At 35.7% G+C, this 21,356-nt stretch overlaps 1 protein-coding gene across 1 annotated transcript in view; it reads right to left on the bottom strand.

Annotated features, from left to right (window-relative positions):
* Window positions 1–2,571: 2,571 nt before the first annotated feature.
* The window catches only part of CSNK2A2IP (casein kinase 2 subunit alpha' interacting protein), a 156,892-nt gene continuing 138,107 nt past the window's right edge, over window positions 2,572–21,356 (bottom strand). Inside the window, exons 4-6 of the mRNA XM_027766086.1 lie at window positions 19,602–19,668; window positions 7,087–7,385; window positions 2,572–5,071 (exon numbers count right to left, since the gene is read on the bottom strand). Coding sequence (XP_027621887.1) covers window positions 2,572–4,794 — 2,223 coding nt within the window. The 5' untranslated portion in view covers window positions 4,795–5,071; window positions 7,087–7,385; window positions 19,602–19,668. The remainder of the gene's footprint in view (window positions 5,072–7,086; window positions 7,386–19,601; window positions 19,669–21,356) is intronic.

Below are 21,356 nucleotides of genomic sequence, written 5' to 3'. Positions count from 1 at the left end.
CAGAGCCCTATAGGATAAAAATGGATAGCTTAGAAGATCTTTCTAAACAGCAGGATTATTACTGAATTAAAAGGTAGCATGTAGCCCAGTCACTGTGGTGTCCATAAGGAGGGACCATATAGGAAGCCCTGTTTAGGGTTCTAGTCTAACGTAAAGTGTGGGCACAGTGGCATGAGCCTGAAATCCCAGTAACTCAGGGAGGCTGAGACAGGGGATCATGACATGGCAAGAGGAGACGCTGTCTTAAAATAAATCAATAGGGGCCAGCAGGTAGCGTGACTTGGCTGACTATAGTTCAAGTCCCAGATCTAGCCACTTGAAAAGCATTCCAGGAGTGCGTACATGTGTGCCCAAAATCCCAAGAGGAAAATCGAGGAAAAGGGATTGTGGTGTACGGAGTTATTTTTCATGTTTCCTCTCTCTGTCTCTGTCTCTCTTCGGTAAGCACACACACCATATAACAAAAACCTTTTTAAAAAAAATCAGTTAAGGGAACCAGCAGTTAGCTTAATGACTATGTCGCTGGACTCCCACATATTTCGACCGCAGTTCGCGTCCCAGACCCGGTGGCATAGAACTCATGCTGGGCACGTGTGCGTGAGTGCCCAAGATCCCGAGAGGAGAATGGAGGAGAAAGGAATGCGGTGTGACCATCCCCCTGGGGGGTGATTTCTCGCTTTCTGTCTCTCTGTCTCTCTCTGTCTGTCTGGTGAGCGCACGCGCCCTATAGCAAAAACCCCTCCAAAAAAAATCAGTTAAAGCCAGCCTGTGACATTGTGATTAAGGTGGCTGGATCCCACATGGAATACAGTACAGTTCAAGTCTCAGGCCCAGGGACTTAAAAAACATCCTGGCCACGTATGTGTGAGTAACCAAAGTCCTAAGAAGAAAATAAGAGAGGAAAAATTGCAGCATGTTCTCCCTCCCAAACCAGTTTCCCTCTCTTCCTTTGTCTCCAATGAGCACATGCACCCTATTAACAAATAAATAAATACATTTTAAATAAATAAAATAAAATGTATAATGTAAGAAGGGTTTTGTCACATTGTAAAAAAAAATACAGTGCTGCTAAAGTATACAGTAGAAGACTAGAGAAGATAAAGTAATCAGTTTTAAAAAGTTACCGTAGTTTAAGCATAAGTAATTTTAACTTTCCCCACAAAACAAAGGGCAATGGTTTTAGAAGTATAAGCAGTGAAGTGACATTTTTAAAAGTACTCCAAAATCACAGTACAGTTTTACAAATTATTGCAGGTGGTAAGTGGCTATGACCACAACTAGGATAGTGGCATTAGGTAAGGATTTAAAAAAGGCTGGATTTGAGATAATCAAAGCCATTGAATTCATGGAAAGGGTAGGCAATGAGAAAAACAGTCAGCCTGTACCATGGTAGACAATGGTACATCCACTGAAACAGGAAACATGGAATAAAGGATTCTAGATATAAAGCTTAAATTGTAAATGTAAGAATTATAAATCTGGCTTGCCCGTGCTGACTTTGAGATGCCTGTAGCATGTTCCAACTAGAAATGTCCATTTGCAGTCAGGTGATCAGAAAAGATGTGGGGAAGAAAAGCAGGACTGAGAGCCATCAGTGTAAGTAGGATACTAATTCTAGCCCTTGGAGCGAGACATAATTACTTAAGGTACATTAGGAACTTTCTTTCTTCTCACTAAGTTAGACCTGTGGAACAAAAACATTTTTAAACACTAATCTATTTTGATGATATAGATAGAAGTAAAGGTGATTTCACTGCCCATGATTGAAATATTGCCACAATCAGTATGAAGTAGGATTACTTGTACCAGTTAGTTATTCTCTTCATGTTCTAAACCAAGGTTGAATAAATCATTGTATCTTCAATCGATAGCAACTGAAGACTTTTCCCTTAGGAACATATCACTGAAAATATTTCTCTCTGTAATTTTCTCACCTGTTGAACATAATTTGGGTTTCCTTTAAGGTAGGTAAACAGATTACCAACATATCTTGAGGATATTGTCATTATCATGTCTTTATGAAGAAGAATGATAATGTACTACATACTATTCTGGACAAGATTGATGACATATTTTGGTTTACGGCTAATTGTCATAAATGCATTTAACAATGACTATACAGAGCCTACTAGAAGCCACACACTGGATAAAAACACAAAAGACAGATGTAGTGGCACAGCTGTTAGAGTGCCACTGTTGATATTGGAGCTACATGAAAGGTCCAGGTTTAGATCTTGAGTTGACCTGCACGAGACCACATGTCTCCATGCACTGCGATCCTGGCTGCGTGGAAACTGGAGGGAAGATCACAACATACAGGAACTGATCATGAGTGACTCTCTCTCTGTCTCTCTCAAAAGAGATAAATAAAAAATGAACTTTAAAATGATTCAGTTTTTTTTACATATAATAGTCAATTATTTAACTAGAAAATAGACTTAAGGGTAATAGTTCCCCTTAAATAAGTACTTAATTAGCTAAGATGGAGTCACATTTAGTTATAAATAGGATAAGACATTAACACTAGTCTTAAAGAACTAAGAGATCAATGATTTTAAAGAGACAAAAAAGTTAATTTAATCGGGATTTCTCATTTTGAAACTTCTTCTGGAAATATTTGAACAGTGTGCTTGATCCCTTTGTCCCTCTTACTGTGGTGTTATTCCTCACTGGTTTTGTTTTGGGGGCTGGTGATTGACTATGATATAGTTTCCCAGGAAGGGGCTGATGATCTTTACTACATATAAATTCAAGCCAGGAGACCCCAGGAGGTAACCGGTGATAACTAAATGCCTTTGTGAATACACAACCTGAGAGAGAAGGTGTGCTAGAATCTTTGGGAGGAGGGGGTAAGGAGAGTGAGATGGAAGAGGAAGAGGAGGAAGAAGATGAAGAACAGGAAGCAGAGGAGGCAGAGGAGGAGGAGGAGGAAGAGGAAGAGTTAGAAGATGAGGGGAGTGGGGATTGTGGCTGAGTATTACTACCTTTTTTAACATAAAACAGCCAGTCAGTGGGCTGGGGTGGTTGGCTTATCATTTTGTTTGCAGAATCTACTGTCAAGCATTGTTTCTTCATATTAAGCCCCTGGATAATAGCAGATTCAGATGTAGGGAAGAAGTGTGACATCTTCTCTATTCCTTCAAGGTTATCTTCAGGGGCTTCATCAGACTGATCTTCTTGCATAAGAAGAGGGAGAGAAGAGGAGGAAGAAGTCTCTGGCAGAGAAAGGATGAGAACTAATTTCACGTTTGTTTTACCCTCAGAACTGATCTCAGGTGTTGGTATGACAAACAGTGTTGCTCGGTGAGGATCTTTCTTTCCTGTAAGGTGGTTACACTGAGATTTTATGCAGGAAGCACAAGCTAAACAAACCATATAATTTGATGAAAGGCGCGGACCAGGACGGGGATTTGGCTTTCCCCTCATCCTTCGAAAGAGAATCTGCCTACAGAGATCCCTCTGGATTTTGGTCTTGGAGATAGAATTGACAATTTTGTCTACAATATCCCTGGGGACAGTTCCACCTTTAACAACACATGGCTGACTATAATCTAAAGTCCATGGAATTTCTTTATTTGATTCCATCTGTGCACAAAGAGCAAAGCTGTTTTTACTCGGGAATCTAGAATCCGATGTTGAAACAGCAGTGTTCCTGGTGTAGTGTTTGGGACTTGACAATGATTGGCCTGAGGCATTTGGTTTGGGATAGGGTGATGGTAAATTTGTGGCTCTGTTTTTGTTATTTGGTGAAGTAGTACTCTGAAGCTTGCAGTGACATACTGGTGAACTGAGCGTCCGAAATTTATGATCAGGTGTGAGTACTGTCTGGGATTTAGGTTGGAATAATGGTAAGCTCTGAGACTGGTGAACAGAATGTGCTAAAGATGTTTTCCTGAGTTTTGAGTGGGACAATGGTACACCCAGAATACTGTGATAAGAGCTCAACATAGGTGTTTTCTGAAGTCTGGAGTCAGGTAATGAAGAGCTCAGAGCCATTTGATTGGGCTCCAAAGAAGGCGATTCCTGAAAGAAGTCATTTGTTTGCAGTTTGGTGTTGAGTGATGGTGAGCTCAAATATTTTTGACTCTGTTCCAATAAAGATGTCCAAAGGCAGTCCAGTGAAGATGTTTTCTGAGACTTAGATTGAAGTAATGGTGAGTTAAGAACTCTTTCGTTGGATTCCAAAGGTGATGTCCAGATAATATTTAAGGAAGGTGCTTCTTGATGTTGGAGAGAGGATAATGATGAACTTGGGAGTGTTTGACTAGACTTCAGTGAAGGTGCTGTTCTGCAGAGGTCTAAGCCTGAAGATGTAGTCTGAGGTTCAGCAAAGGGTAATGGTGAACTGAGGGCTGTTTGACTGGGTGCAAATGATGATGATTTCTTGTGGAGATTAGGTGAGGTTGTTGTCTGAGGTTTAGAGTAGGCCAGAGGTGAGCTCAGCCCTCTCCTAATGGGCCATCCTGAACTTCTCTGGTGGAGGTCTAGAGAAGGTGTGGCCTGATGTTTGGAGAAGGATAAGGGTGATTTCAAAGCTTTGTTATAGAAGCTCTGCGAAATGTTGTCCTGAGACTTGGAAGATGGTGATATCGAAGGGCTCTGGACCTTCTTGCTAGAGCCTACTGGAGGTGCTGCAAGGTAATTGCTATAGGATTGCACTTTAGCCACATGTTGGTTATTGAGTTGATTGATATTTTTGTCTGTGTATTGATGTGTTAATGAATTGGTTGTGGCTGTTTGGTAGGAGTGGTCTAATGGCTCCAAGTGTTGATCATAATCTGCTAATGGAACCATCTTGTGCTGCAGTAGAGACTTTCTGGAAGCAATTGGCTTGTGGAGATGTTTTAGTAACTCAAGAGTTTTTTTAACTGGATTCCATGGACGACAGATTCTTCTAAATAAATACTGTTTAGTAGTTTCTAACTTCTATCTTGTAATCCTTCTTAACCCCAATATTATACAGAATATCTCAAAATTAAAGTGAAGATGAGATTGGAAAAAAGCCACCATTTGAGATTATCCTTTCTCCTCTTTAGTTTTGTAGAGTTTTTTCCTCTTGAAGAAATAATGCCTGTTAAAAATATAGTAAAGAAAGTTAAGAAGTGGTCTTGATAGGGGTATTAATCATCTTAAGTAATTTGTTGTAATGGCTATAGAATAGACTTTATGTCATATCCCAGCCACTATGTTTATCTCAGCCTCTCAGCTTATAACTATTCATGTCTTTGAATAAAAGTTTCAAATCCCCAGTTTCCTATCTGTAAAAGAGATAATCATAACACTTAATTTACTTGGCTAAAGACTGAATATGGTATTGAATATAAAATATCTTACAGTGTCCAAAACCTTACAGGTTCTCAATATAACTATCACTAGCTCTTTTAGTTATTGCATTCATTAAAAAAAAATCTGTGGTAAATTTATTGTGTGAAATAAGAGAATCTTAGAGAAAGGTAAAAATGGAGGTTTAGGGGTGTTAGTTTAGATTTAGTTACCCATCATCATCACTTTTTAGCTTACTGCCTGAAGGCTATAATTCTAGTTGAAAGTCGACTGCATATTTTCAGACGTAAACTGTCACCATTGCAGCTTTGAAATCATTTGCTATACCATTTTAACTCTATTGTCTTATTGATATTCATTACTTCTCTTTTCTGATCCTCTAACACTCATTTTCTTATTTCTCTCCAGGCTTTTATTGGATTAGTTTCTTTTACTTTCACCTCAATATATTGCTAGTGCTCAGAGTTACATCACCAGTTCTTTACGCTTTTTATATTTTATTTCTAAATAATTCTATCGATTATGTTTAGGATTTTAAAGTGAACTTTAGATGCACTATTTTATTTTTCATGGTCAAGAGTTTATCCTTCAGGCTTTAAAGCTAAAGTATATGATGTTATTAAAAAAAAAGAGTGATTATAACAGATTATGATCAGTCAACAAATCCCTTGGCCCTTGAAAAATAAGAACTGTCACAATTCAGTTTTATGATTTTTTTCCATTTTTCCATGGTTTACCAACCCAATTTCTGAAGAATAAATTTATTCCAGATATATAACACATTATCCTATTAATTTAGTATCAATTTTTTCATTGCTGTTAAGTTTTCCCTTCTGTCAAGGTGGCTCTTCACATGTTTACTCTTTATGTACATTTATTTAAAAGTAAATCTTACTGGTGTCTTTTTAAACTTTATTTATTCACTTCCCCCATGAGAGTGAGAGAAAGAAAGGAGAGGGAGGGAGATAGGCACCCTCTAAAGAGCCCCCACCCCACAATCTACCCCCCAAGTCCAAGCTGGCTTAATTATGGGCACTTAGTGTGTACAGGAAGGTCCCAAAACAGGAACCCAAATTCTTTATGTGCAGGTCCCATTATGTTACCACTGTGCCACCATCTAACCCTATCCTACTGGAAACTTAATGCATATATTTATAACTCCTGAGTCATTCCTTATAAAATTTTTCAAGTTCCAGCAATATTAGCTGCACAACAAAACCTTTCTAATCTTTTGTCTCTAGTCCTAGTCCTAGTTTTTACTGGACCTTAATAGTTACATTTTTAACTAATCATCAGACTTCTCCATCTTAATGTCTGAAGGACAATATAAAAAACAAAATTCAATAAAGTACCCTGAAGTGATGGTACAGTTGCTAAGACACTGTGTTTCTTAACTGGGACGACATAGGAGGTTTGAGTATAATTCCTGGTCCAACCTAAAAAACAGATACAGCTACACCTGTAGTCCCAGCAACTGAAAGTGATTGACCAGGATTTTGAGCTTGAGGTTAGCCTGGATAACACAGAGAGACTCTGTCCAAAATAAATAAATAAATAAATAAATAAATAAATAAATAAATAAAAATAAATTTATCTTAGATAATTTTTTTCTATATCTTTAATCTCAAATCCTAACAATCATTTAATTCAAAATTTTTTAAATCATTCTGGACAATGTAACCTCCAAAGCCATTTAGAACAAGACCTATTGATATTACTACTTTTGTAAATTAATTCACCACGTTCAATCCCATGCCATTATTTTAGTTCATACTATAGGTACGACAAACACATTATAGTTACCTCTCTATATCTTTCCCCTGGGACTTCACTCTTGTTCTCCCAATTCTTTTCTGAAGGTATTCAAGAGTAAGTTCTTGCTGGTGAGACACTATTACTGTTCACCCAGAGATCTCCCTTGCTTTGCATATGCTAGAATGTGTGATTAACACAACTTCTTGTGATTGTCAGATTTGGTGCAGTGTGATTTAATATCCATCCAGTACCTTAAGGAGTGAGAGAACTGCACATTCAAAATATACTACATGCCACCTTAACAAGTTTCTAGATAGGAATATAGAAAAATTTCATGACCTTGGGACCTGCAAAGATATATAAACAAAGCATAAAAGCAATAATCACTAAAAACTGCTAACTGAACGTTAAGAACTCTCAGTCATCAGAGAACAGCATACTTAGAATGAATAAGTCACAGAATGTGAAGAAATATTTACATTTGACAAAAGACAGATATACACGATAATCTCTGCATATTACTAAGAAAAAAGACTATATAATTAATCAAGTGAACTAAACATGTGAGCAACCACTTCATAAATGAGAATATCTAAATGGCTGACATATAAATATATATAAAATTCAAGACTGGATGGTAGCATGGTAGGTAGATAGTGCAATGACCTACAGTTCTAGACCCGCATGAAAAGGTCCAGGGTTTATGATTGGGCCCACACATGCTCACAGTCTGTGCTGGCTAGGTCTGGGAGTGGGTCAAAGTGTGTAGACAAAGTAAGGTATATCTTTCTCCCTTTCTCTCTCTGACAGAGGATATGAATAAATAAACCTTAAAAAAAAGAGAAGGGAAATTTCCTGGTGTGATAGAACAGGTAGTAGAAAGGGAAAAAAAAAAAAAGAAAAAGCTCAGTCTCTTTAGAAGTCAGCGACATGAACATTTAAATCAGAGGGAGATAATACTGCACATTATCAGAATGTGACTAACAGAAAAGGAAACTGAAAATGCTAAGAACTGCTGAGAATATAAATGGAACTCCCATGTACTCTCTGAAAATGTAAGTTGGTATAACAACTTTGAAAAATTCCTTAGCTTTTTCCATTAAATTATTATATTTGTTGGGAGACCAGCAGATGGTGTAATGGTTACATTGTTGTACTCCCTCATGACTTACTGCAGTTTACTCATGGGCCTGGAGGCTTGAAGCTTATGCTGGGTGCGTGTGCATGTGCGCCCAAAATCCCGAAAGGAGAATGGATGAGAACAGATTGTGATGTGACCGTCCCCCCTGGCGGCGGGGGGGGGAGGGTGTTCTCTTGTTTTCTGACTCTTTATTTTGTGTCTCCAGTGAGCAAACATCCCCTATGGCAAAAATCTCTATTTAAAAAAAATTAAAGTTATTGTATTTGTTGGTAGCTCCTGGAATATTATTTATTTCTTTTGATAATGGAGAGGCATTTTCTCAAATTGGCCACAGGTATTTCTGTTGAGAAATACAGTAATGAACTAGGACTGTATTCCACTCCTGGGTACATCCCAACAGATATTGGAGACTGCATAAATATTTGCACCAAAATACATATACTAGGATTTCCCTGGAGCATTATTCATCATAGCTCCCAAATGTAATCATCTGTTAATCAATAGATGATTATATAAATAAATTATAGTATATTCATCAAATAGAATACCAACCAATAATAAAAAATTGACCGAAAACATGGCACCATGAAGCTACACGAATGAATCTCATAAATAAGGCATGGAGTAAAAAGAACTGTGCACATAAAAGTGCATAATAATTTTATGTATGAAACTATGAGATTGGGAACCAGCAGTTAGCGTAATGGTTATGTCGCTGGACTCCCATGTAGTCGACCACGGTTTGCGTCCTGGACCCGGTGGATTAAAACTCACACCCGGTCGCGTGTGCGTGCATGCCCAAGATCCCGAGAGGAGAATAGAGGAGAAGGGATTGCGGCGTGACCATCCCCTCTGGGGGGTGATTTCTCGCTTTCTGTCTCTATGTCTCTCTCTGTCTGTCTGGCGAGCGCATGCGCCCTATAGCAAAAACCTCTAAAAAAAAAAAAAGAAACTATGAGATTAAGTCATACTAATTATGATGTCAATAGTCAGTACAATCATACAGTTAGAAAGGCAGAGACTAAAAGGAACATAGATTTTCTAGGGTTGGTATAATGTTTTGTTTATAGAGCTATATGATGATTGTTTGAATAAATTTACTTTTTGCTCCAATACCTATACTATATATATTTTTGTATATTTCTGTACAAAATATAGAATGTACAAATAATTATAGCAATGTTTACTTGAAAATAGGAACATGAGACAAAATTGCACTGAATGGTGAAATATTAAAGGATAAACTGAGATCTGGCACAAAGAGGTGATGAAAAGTTAGAGAATGTGATGTGAAATGCAATGTGAAAATCCTGCTATTGTGTGGAAAGGAATAAAGGAATTAAAAACAATGGGACTGGGCCAGCAGATGGCCTAATGGTTACATGGCTGGACTCCCACCTGGGCAACCACTGTTAGAGTTCCAGACCTGCGGCTTCAAACTCAGCCGGGCACATGTCATGCACATGCTTGCCCAAGATCCCAGGAGGAGACGAGAGGAGAAGGGAGTGTAGCCTGGCCATCTGCTGTGGTGGGTGATTTCTTACCTTCTGTCTCTCTGTCTCTCTGGCAAGTGCATGCACCTAATAGCAAAAAATCTCTCAAAGAAAAAATTTTTAAATGAGATGAATAAGAATGTATTTAAAGATCAAAATTAGAGAAAAATAACATTTCTGAATGTCTTCCACTTTGAAACCTATTCAGTAAATGACAGTCCCTTTCAAGGAATACATTTTGCTAGAAGTATTTAAATATTACAGATAACCAAAGAAGTGGTAGAATGTCTAATGAAGCTATAACTACAGAAGAAAACAAATACAACTAAGAAGGAATTAACTCAAATAGCCTCTGTCCCAAAATTATTTATATACTATGTTCTTTCAAAGTTCAATGAACAGATATTTATAATGTATAAACTATTTCTGTTTAAGTAAATATATGAAAATATGCAACTTTGTTCTATAAAACCAATGTACATAATTTAGATATTGAAATGACAAAATTGTTCTAAATTAAAAGGAAAATAATGTCATTTATTTTATATGCATAAATTACTAAATAAAATTATTTAATATAATAAAGAATTATTGTGATTAAGTCCATCTTAATCAAATAAGTCACGATTTATTAGAAAACATAACTTATTATGTTTACAATTCAAAAATAAATCTCAGAGATGCTTTAAAAAGTAATTTTATAAAATTTAATCTCTCGTTCTCATAAAGCTCAGTAACTACTAATAAAAATATTGTTTTTCTTATGATAACATATAAGTTTCAAGAATTTTAAATAAGCTCAAATCATGCATAGTTCGTTCTCATAATTTGGCAGTTAAATTAAACTATAATAACAAGATATATGAGAAAAAATAACCAAATATTTAGAATAAGTAATATACTTATAAATAATCAAAAGACTAAAGAAGATGATAAAAGGAAATTAGGAATCTTTTTAAATAAAGGAAAATAAAAGTATAATATTTGTACAAACATGTTGAGGTGCCGCTAAAAAAAACTTAGAAGAGATAGCATTGAAAGACTATAATAAAAAGAAGAAAGAAAGTTCTCAATTACATTAATTTGCTCATTAACTAGAAGAGAATATTACCCAAAATTAAGTGACAAAAATAAACAATTATAAAGTTTGTAATAAACCACAAATAAAATAAGTCTCAACTAATTAAAAGCAATCTTGAGGAAGAACAAAGGTGAAAATACTACATTTCCTGATTTCAAACTATATACAAAGGGGGTGATGGGGGAGGAGAATTTGGAAAAGGTTCAAGGAAAAAAAAATAGACACAGGAATGTAAGGTTCTTTGTTGAAAATAATGCATATGGTCATACTTTTTATTTGATTATCATGTGCTGCACACATGCTTTAAGAAAAACATTGTATACCATATACAACAATAAAATGTAATTAAGAAATTATAAAATAAATTTTAGTAAAGAAAATTTAAAAACTGATTTAAAAAATGTGTCTTTTGGAAAAACGGAGAGGCAAAGCATTAATAAGACAAAGAAATGTGGCAAGACTAGAAAAGTGAAGCTGTTCTAAATTTTTAAAACTCTTACCGAGGAGAAAAAGGAATATTACCAAAAGAGATTAATCAGTTCATCTAGTCAGAGATCATCAAAACTGTCACATCCCCACATAGGAGTTTTAGGAAATTGTTGTAGCTCAGGCAGAAAAAAATGAGTTCCAAATGAGCATATTCACTTTCGGAAAACTATGGTATTTAATGTGCACCATCTTGTTTTCAAACTTGAGAGGTTTCAAAATGAATTATTTTGCATTCTAAGTTACCAATATAATAGATCTTAAGTTATTTTAATGCTTTTTCCCCCAGTAGTAACTAGCAGTTTAGCAAGATCTTAAAAGGCATTCAGACAGATTTTGAATCTTTTCTCTGAGTAGAACCTGTAACCTTTTTAAGAGTTTCTACTCAGATAGAGATAGCTGCCTAAGAAAATCATTAAGCATAAAGTGTCAAGTATAACCCACCAAAACACATTTGTCATTAAAATTGGCACAAAAGCAGGGGAAAGAAGCAGTAGAAGCAGCCAACATTAAGCATCTGCTCCAGACTTCTGATTGCTGGCAGCAGTGTACCAGAAGTCCAGTCGTTGCAATGTTTGAAAGGATCTTATTTATTCTCTAGACAGTTACATACAGAAAAATAACTCTGCTCAATAGGAACCTTGAATAATTTATAGTCTTTGGCTAGTTTCTTAAAAAGCCCATAAATAAATAAATAAACAAACAAACAAACAAATAAATAAATAAATAGAGTGACATTTCTTCTGTTTGGGATTTTTCTCTAAGACTTCAAATTACTGCCTCTGGAAAATAAGTGATTTTATCAATGTCATCCTTTAGGGTAGTGGTAGAAACTACAGAATAGTAAAATTGAAAGTATTAAAATTCAAATGCATTCCCTTCTACCTTTTGGCTTAGAGCTATATTTTTTATGTTAAACATGTTGCTAAAATATATTATTAACAGGTTCTTACAAAGGTTCTCTTTTTAAGAGTAGTTCAGATATCACTGCTAGGTCAAACCACAATCAGATTTTCCCGCTCTAAGTGCATGTCAATTGTAAAGAAAACAAAGCAGAAGGAGACTGGTGCTCTTCAGAAATATTAATGTCAAGAGTTAAACATTTTCCAAATCCAATCTAGAATAAAAGACCAGTACTTCCTACGACCAGCATGGGGCTATTACTATTTTCTTTGGAGTGTCACAGAAAGATCACAGTTACGCAGGTGTAGACTGTACATGTATCGGGTCACAATTTGTCCTTGCAAACGTAGACTTGAGTTGAATGCCTTTATCTGTCAGTGAAAATTGTTTACTAGAATCTCAATAGGAACCTTGAATAATTTATAGTCTTTGGCTAGTTTCTTAAAAAGCCCCATAAATAAATAAATAAACAAACAAACAAACAAATAAATAAATAAATAGAGTGACATTTCTTCTGTTTGGGATTTTTCTCTAAGACTTCAAATTACTGCCTCTGGAAAATAAGTGATTTTATCAATGTCATCCTTTAGGGTAGTGGTAGAAACTACAGAATAGTAAAATTGAAAGTATTAAAATTCAAATGCATTCCCTTCTACCTTTTGGCTTAGAGCTATATTTTTTATGTTAAACATGTTGCTAAAATATATTATTAACAGGTTCTTACAAAGGTTCTCTTTTTAAGAGTAGTTCAGATATCACTGCTAGGTCAAACCACAATCAGATTTTCCCGCTCTAAGTGCATGTCAATTGTAAAGAAAACAAAGCAGAAGGAGACTGGTGCTCTTCAGAAATATTAATGTCAAGAGTTAAACATTTTCCAAATCCAATCTAGAATAAAAGACCAGTACTTCCTACGACCAGCATGGGGCTATTACTATTTTCTTTGGAGTGTCACAGAAAGATCACAGTTACGCAGGTGTAGACTGTACATGTATCGGGTCACAATTTGTCCTTGCAAACGTAGACTTGAGTTGAATGCCTTTATCTGTCAGTGAAAATTGTTTACTAGAATGGAGGCGAAAGCAATATTACCGCATAAAGACCATCCACTGATCATTAAAGGGATTTCTGTCACTGACTCTCCCAGCTGCTTGTATCTATTTTAATATGTATATTTTTACATTGTGTAAATTCTTAATTGGCCTGCCCTGTTGAAGCTGTACATGTCATTATATTTGGCATTCTTCTAACTTCTGTGTGATCAGTGAAATTCCTATAAGAAAGGCTTTTTTTTTTACAAAAATGCCACGCTGAGAGAGATGACCTATATTCCGCTTTTGCGAGTGGTCACATTATTAATAGGATCTCTGAAGCAAGTGCATTTATAATGAAGTAAAGTGAATAAAGGCACAACTAAAAACAAGTGGGCAAAAGATCTGAACAGACATTTCTCTAAGAAGACATACAAATGGCCAATTGCTACATGAACAGATGCCTAATATCACTAATCATCACACAAATTGAAATTAAAATCACAATGAGATATCATCTCACAGCTGTGAGAACAGCTATTATCAAAAGTCTAAAGATAAGAAGTATTGGTGATGATAGGGAGCAAAGAGTTCCCTGGTATATTGCTGGTTGGAACATGTATTGGTACGACAGTTATGGAAAGCATGATACAGATCTTTAAAAGATTAAAAATAGGGACCAGCAGATGGTGTAAGGTTATGTTGCTAGACTCCCACAGTCAATTGCATATGAGTCTCGGACTCTGTACATTAAAATATGCTGGTTGCATATCATGCTTGCCCAAAATCCCAAGAGGAGAATGAAGGAGAAAGAATTGTGGTGTGGCCATCTCCCCTGGAGAGTAATTTCTCACTTTCGGTCTCTTTGTCTCTCTGGCAAGTACACACGTCCTATAGCAAAAATCTCCCTAAAAAAATCAAAGAGATATACCATAAAATCTAGCAGTACCACTTTTGGGTAGGTATCAAAAGACAATCAATCAGTGTCTCCAAGAAACATCTGCATTCCCATTTGTTGCAGCATTATTCACAATAGTGTGTGTCGAGGATGTAATGTGTATGTGACTCTGTGTGTACAGATGGACTATTATTCAGTCTTTAAAAAGAAAGAAATATCCCATTTGCAACAACATAGAAGAACCTTAAAGACGTTATGCTAAGTGAAATAAGTCAGGCAGAGAAAGACAAATATGTATGATCTAATTATATATGGAATCTTTAAAAAAAACTTGAACTTCTAGGAACAGAAAGTAGAATTATATTTACAAAGAAAGGGCTACAGAATGAGCAAAGGAGATATATTGATCAAAGTATACTATAGTTAATAAAATTGTACATTTAAAATTTGCTTAAAAATAGATCTCAAATATTTTCAGCTCACACATAAAATAATAGTAACTATGTAAGTGGTAAATATGCTAATTAGCATTATGTGGTAATAACTTCAAAATGTGTGTGTGTGTGTGTGTGTGTGTGTGTGTGTGTGTATAAACTATAAACACAACACTGTAACCCTAAATGTACACAACTTTTAGCAGTCATGTCTCAATAGAGCTGGAAAAAGAGATATGTATAAAAAATAATTCGATACAAACTTAAAGATATATTCAAAAATCAATTCATAATGGTATTTATATATAATATGTATGTACACATATACATATATGTATATAAAATAAAATATAATATATATATAAAACCTAGAACAGTAAAAGTGGAAGAAAATATAGAAGAAAATCTTTGTGATTTTGTGTTAGACTTAGATTTTTGATATGACATCTAAAGCACAATCAATAAAAGAACGAGCAGGCCCAGCCACAGTGGTACGTGCTGTAAGATACTGTGCTCTAACGGCTGGGGCCACATGAGAGACCCAGGTTCCAAGTTCAGTTTGGATGAAAAGACCTGACACCGTGGCATGCGCCTGTGAGCCCACCAACGTGGGGAGGCTAAAGCAGGGCATCACAAACTGAAGGCTGGTCTGCCCAGCACAGTAGGAGCTACATATGATAGCTCCTGCTTGTAGTCCCAGCCGAGAGGCTGAGGCAGGAAGATCACATCTTTTTGTGAACACCATTTAAAATTAATACAATAACTTTAAAAATTGTTTTAATTTTTGGACCAGGAGATGGTGTAATGTTTACATTGCTGGACTCACACATGACTGACTGCTGTTTGAGTTCTGTACCCAGCAGCTTGAAACTCAATTGGGTGCATGTATGTGTACCCAAAATCCTGAGAAGAGAATGGAGGAGAAGGAATTGTGGCATGGTCATCCCCTCTGGGAGGTGATTCTTCACTTTCTGTCTCTCTGTCTTTCTCTGTCTCTCTGGCAAGTCCATGTGCCCTATGGGAAAATATCTCCCTCAAAAAAAAATTTTTTTTTTCAATTCTGTTTCTCATAAGATGCTGTTAAGAAAATTAAAAAGGAGGACCGGCATGTGGCGTGGATAAAGGTCCTGACTCTCACAAGTCCGGGACCTGGTGTCTTGCTCTCTCGCTTTCCCTTTCTCCCTTTTTCTGCCTCTGCCTAGTCAATTTTAAAAATAATAATGACAAATGGAATTGAATAAATAAATAAATCTTTTTTTAAAAAGAAAGAAAATTAAAAAGGCAAACCAAGAACCTAGAGAAAATATTTGCAAATAAAGGACTTGAGTCAAGAATATATAAAAAGAGCTCTCAAAACTCAGTAAAAAAGCAAGCAACCTAATTTTTAAAATCACTAAAGATTAGGGCAGTTATTCAAAGATGATACTCATATGGGAAATAAGCACATGAACCAATGCTCAACTTTGTTAGTCATTAAGGAAAATCTGAATCAAAGCAACATAAGAGCTCTTCTAAAAACCTATTAGAATGGCTAAAATTATAAAGATTGACCATGATAAGTGCTAGTAAATATGGAAAGGAATTGGAACTCTCCTAGCTCAAAAGAGTTGAATTTTTCTAAAAAAATTAAGTGTACATTTATTATATGTTACATGATCCAGTTGACCCATTCCTATTCACCGATTGGTACAGGTACTTAGCCAATAGAAAAAAAAATGAAAGGAGAGAAAAAGAAAGAAAGAAGAAAGAAAAAGAAAGAAGCTTACAAATATATTTATGACAGCTTTTGTCTACTAGTACCAAACTGGAAATAAACTACTATCCATGAGTAAGTAGATGGATCAACAAATGATGCAGAGCTACGTGTAGCAATTCTAATGGCAGTAATATCAGGAACATCATTTGTAGTTGAGTGTCTGCAAGCAAAGTGCTCACAAAGCAAAGGACAATAGAGTGAGTATTAAATAGTCCCACAAGTCAGCTGTAGTTCATATTTCAAACACAATACCTTCTGACAATACAGCACAATGAGGGAACAGAAGTATATGTTTTTTCCATGTTGGTTTGTTTTGCTATCTCATGCATGCACTCACTGGAGAGAGACAGAGACAGAGAGAGAGAAAGGTGAGAAAGCTCTCTAGGGTGTGTGTATGAGGCACATGTAATCCCTTCTCCATTCTCTTCTTGGGAGTTTGGACAAATAAGGACACAGAACCAGTATGGTTCTCAAGCTGCTAGATCTGAGACTTCAACTGAACATTGGCCTTGTGGGATCCAGCCACCGACCCCAGAAGTAAGTGTATTTTTCAAGTTCTAAATAAATCTAAAATATAGTCTTCCATGACTTTAACAAAATAAAAGTATAAATAATGTATAAATGCCTTAAAATTGGTGAAGATGGGATTAGCATTATACATGTTCACTATTCATATTGTATGGGGAGGTATATTCAAAAAGTTCATAGAAAACATGTATTATGAAAAAACTATATACATGGATTTTAAAGTTTTTTGCACCAAAACAAACCTGTATTTAATTGCATTTTTTCCACAAATTTTTGAAGTCACCTCACATGTATAAATTAATTTTATGATCATTTCTATTTGAGTTACTCAAAATACACAATATCTTTTAGTCTATTTTATTTTAAAGTAACCTAGAATTCTTGTTTTAATCTGTGACTAATTCAAACCCTGTCTGCTGAACTTTCAACATCTAAAATACTATTAGACCTATATTACATGATTTGCAATTCAGTAGATTTGAGAATTCTTTAGATCCAATTCTTAGTGCACCAGACTCAGAGTAAGGACTGATCATTCAAAGAGAGTAATCCTCTGTTGGGAACTGACTTCATAAGTGTCTCTGTCTCAGGTGTACAGCAGACTGCAGAATAAATCTCTAATCTGAAGTTTATCTCTGAGCGGACATGAGTACCTCACATCTCTGCCTTGTCAATCTCAAGCATTTATCCATCACCTTTTCCAAAGTATAAACCTACAAGAATATCTTCCAGAATTATCCTTCAAGGCTACCTCTGTACCACTACCTATCAGACATTACACATATGCATCCTAATTACACCCTATTTCTGATCATAAAAGTGGCTCTCACCAAGAAGAATTTCAGAAAAACTGAACAACTGGCTATTTTCATGATTCTTAGAGACAGAAATGTAAGATAATTTAATGCTAAACAATCTTCTAGATTATATGCTTTTATTGTTCCCTGGATAATGTTAATCCTGATAGGACTATGGCCTATGGAGAGAGAAAAACGGCATAATTACTAGGCTATTATTTCTAGAATTGAGCTCTACAGTTCTCTACTGAAATAAGGGAATGGAGCAAATTCTGTGACTTTTCACTTGTAGACAAGATGTCACACAAATGTAGTGACTTGTTAGTGAGGTAGACTGAAGAAACTCTGCTCTTGAGCTCTTTAGGAATTCATCCAGGAGCCCAACAACACCATCTTGCAGCTGTATGTAAGACTGTCTATCCTCTCTGCCCTCCCCTAAACAAGTCAAGACCGTGTACTTGGTATGTAAACAGCTGAATTAGCATAGTTTGGCCACACTGTAGAAGCATCACATATGTTCAACAGGACTATAGAATAGGATGCTCAGTAAAACTCCATCAATTTTCACACTCTGTATGATTTCTTTCTACTTTTAATTTCAGGAAAATTTTCTCAGAAACAACTTTAAAATGTCGTATTTCCATATCTTGGCCAAAAAAAGTGTCATGCCCACACTTTTTCCTCATAACAGGGGCATGAATGGTAAGTAACAGAAAATTTAACTAAGGCCCAAATATGGGAGAGATTGGAGGTTAGGCACAAAGAGCAGAAGCTTGGGATGCTGTGAAATAGGGTAAATAGTTTCCATCCATCATTTCCCCCGACAGATTGCCAGTGTTGCTATCACTATTTAGGGGTTACCTCAGAGGAGTTTATCCACAGAAGCCACAAGACTGTTTCGTGAGGGGGCTAGCACTGGTACAGTGGCTAAGGCACTAGACTCCCACACATAGTCAATGGTGGTTTGAGCCCTGGATCTGGCAGTTTGAAAATCATGCTGGGCACATATGTGTGAGTGCCCAAAACTCCAGGAGGAAAATGAAGGAGAAAGGATTGTGGTGTTGCCATTCTCTCAGTGACGGGAGGGGGTGATTTTAAGTAATTAGTAATTGGAAGGAAGGCATGGAGGAGGGGGACTCATGAAGGATGCACTACAAGAGCAATAAGAGAAACATAGGTGAAAGGAAACTTTAGAAACATCTGGGGTAGTTTTTAATGGCATTCAATAGAATCAAATCATAGATATTTCAAAGGCTTTGAAGAAGTCAGTGACCTTACTACAAGGTCACTTACAGGGACCCTTAAGAAGGTGATGTAGTGGAAGGAAGTGGAGACATTACAGTTAGCCTGAAATGACGGACTATGGCTTGAGGGAAAAGGCAAACCCTTTATCTAATAAGGAGTTAATATCCAAATTGTATAAAAAAGACTCAGACAACCTAATATTGGAAAAACAACCCAATTTTAAAATGAGCAAAAGGTCTGAATACATATTTCTCCAAAGACATCATTGAAATGGCCAGCAAACATATGAAAAGGTGCTCAACCTGATTAGTCATCAGGGAAATGCAATTCCAAACTCTGTGAGTCCACATGTACGTGAGCTCGTACGATATTTGCTGTTCTGTCCCTGGCTCACTTCATTTCATATATTTTCCTCCAGGTTCATCATGTTGTCACCAATGACAGATTTTCCCCCTTTTTATAGCTGCATATATCAAAACATCAAATGGTACCTTGTAAATATGCACAATTAGTATTTTTCAATTAAAATAAAATTAAATGAATAAACATGTTTAACAACTACTATGAATTACTACCTTCTACTTATTAGCATGCCTTACATCAAAATGTCAAAAGATTTAACCAGCTTTGTGAAATCTTAGAGAAAAGGAGACTCATATACACTGTTAGTGGGAATGCAGATTAGCTAAGCCGTTATGGAAAACATAATAGAAGTTTCTAAAGAAATTAAAACAGAACTACTATACAATCCAGCAATCGTATGTACATACCATACATCCCTCTTCTTGGTTATACCCAAAGGAAGAGAAATCCTCACCTCATAAAGATATCTTCACTCTAAAATAAATTAAGTAAAATAATTCTTTTAAAAAAAGGGGTCAAGGGAGACAGCAGGTGGTGTGGTGGTTAAGGACACTGGACTCACACATTGCTGATCACGGTTCGAGTCCAGAATCTGGCAGCTTGCTTTCTCACTTTGCCCCTCTCTCTCTCAATCTCTCGCTCTCTTGCTCTGTCCCTTTCTGGTCCAATTAATGTGAAATAAGTGAATAAATAAATAAAGTTAAGTAAAATAATTCTTTTTAAAAAAGATATCTTCACTCCAAAGTTTATTGTAACATTACTCACAAGAGCCAAGCTATAAAAACAATCTAAGTATTCTTTGATAGACAAATGAATAATGAAATTGCGTTCTCTATATGCATAATAGGATACTATTCAGCCTTCAAATAGAATGGAGTATCTCCATTTGCTATAATGTGCATAAGTCTGAGAGATAAAATAAACCAGACACAGAAAGAAAAACTGCATGATCTCATTTATATGTGAAACGTAAAAAATAATATAGTAATCAAAACAAAGTAAATTGTTAGCATCCATCCTTTCCCCTGACAGATTGCTACTGTTGTCATAAATTTACAGTGATATTACAGAGAAAGAAGAAGACAGTGATAACCAGGCTTGTGGGGTGAAGGAGGAAATGGAAGATACAGGTCATAGGATACAAAGTAGCAGATATGTAGGATGAACAGGTGTAAAGATCTAGTTGGTAACATGAGTACTGTCAAAACTTTAATAAATGAAAGTGAAAAAAAATTACTGTAAATGGGTACCATACCAAATAAATAGCTTTTAGTTGCTCTTGTCACAAAAACAAAGAAAAAATAAAATAGTAACTATGTGAGATAATGAATATGTCCATTGTTATAGAACATTGTTATAGAAACTTTTTTTACTATCTTCCTGCTTCTTATAACATCATGTTGTATATCTTAAAAATATACAATTAAATTTTTTTGAAATTATTAAGAATTGAACTTTATGAAGAGAAAAACAATGGCATGTATAACAATCAAGATACAGAGGATGAGTTAAGCAAATACATGATGAATTTATATATATATATATTTCTAAAAATCTATAGTGAAAAGAAATGAAGACAATAAAGATACGTGGATTCTGAAATGAGGGAGAATTAAGACTGATCATAACAACTGGTCTTGTAAATTAGGCAAGGATAAATGTAGAATGACTTAGAAGCATAATTCTTTTGCACACTGGATTTAAAATCATAAACATTTACAGAAATTAACATTAATGTTAATATATAACATAGTAATTAACAATTTTTTCCTGCACGTTTAAATAAAAGGAAAATGTTTGGTATTGTTTATGCTTTGAAAAAAACTAAAAGGAGAATAATTCAGGGGTCAAAATGAATTAAGTTTTCAAAATAAAAATTGTTCTCTCTTTTTTTCTGATATACTATGCATATTAATAATAAGGAAGCAGTACCAACAGATGGTATAATTGGTTACATTGCTGAACTCACACGTAGTTGACCATGGTTCAAGTCCTGAAACCAAGAGGCTTAAAACTCAAGCCAGGTGCATGTGCGTGTATGCCCAAAATCCTAGGAGGAGAATGGAGGAAAAAGAACTGTGGTGTGGCTATTTCCCCTGTGGTGTGAATTCTCACTTTCTGTCTCTCTGTCTCTCTCTGTCTTTCCAGCAAGCTCAAGCACC

The sequence above is a fragment of the Tupaia chinensis genome, unplaced genomic scaffold (assembly GCF_000334495.1).
Source record: "Tupaia chinensis unplaced genomic scaffold, TupChi_1.0 Scaffold000009_1, whole genome shotgun sequence".
NCBI classification, from domain to species: Eukaryota; Metazoa; Chordata; class Mammalia; order Scandentia; family Tupaiidae; genus Tupaia; species Tupaia belangeri.
The sequence above is the reverse complement of the archived record's forward strand: the minus strand, read 5'-3'. Positions and strand labels throughout refer to the sequence as shown.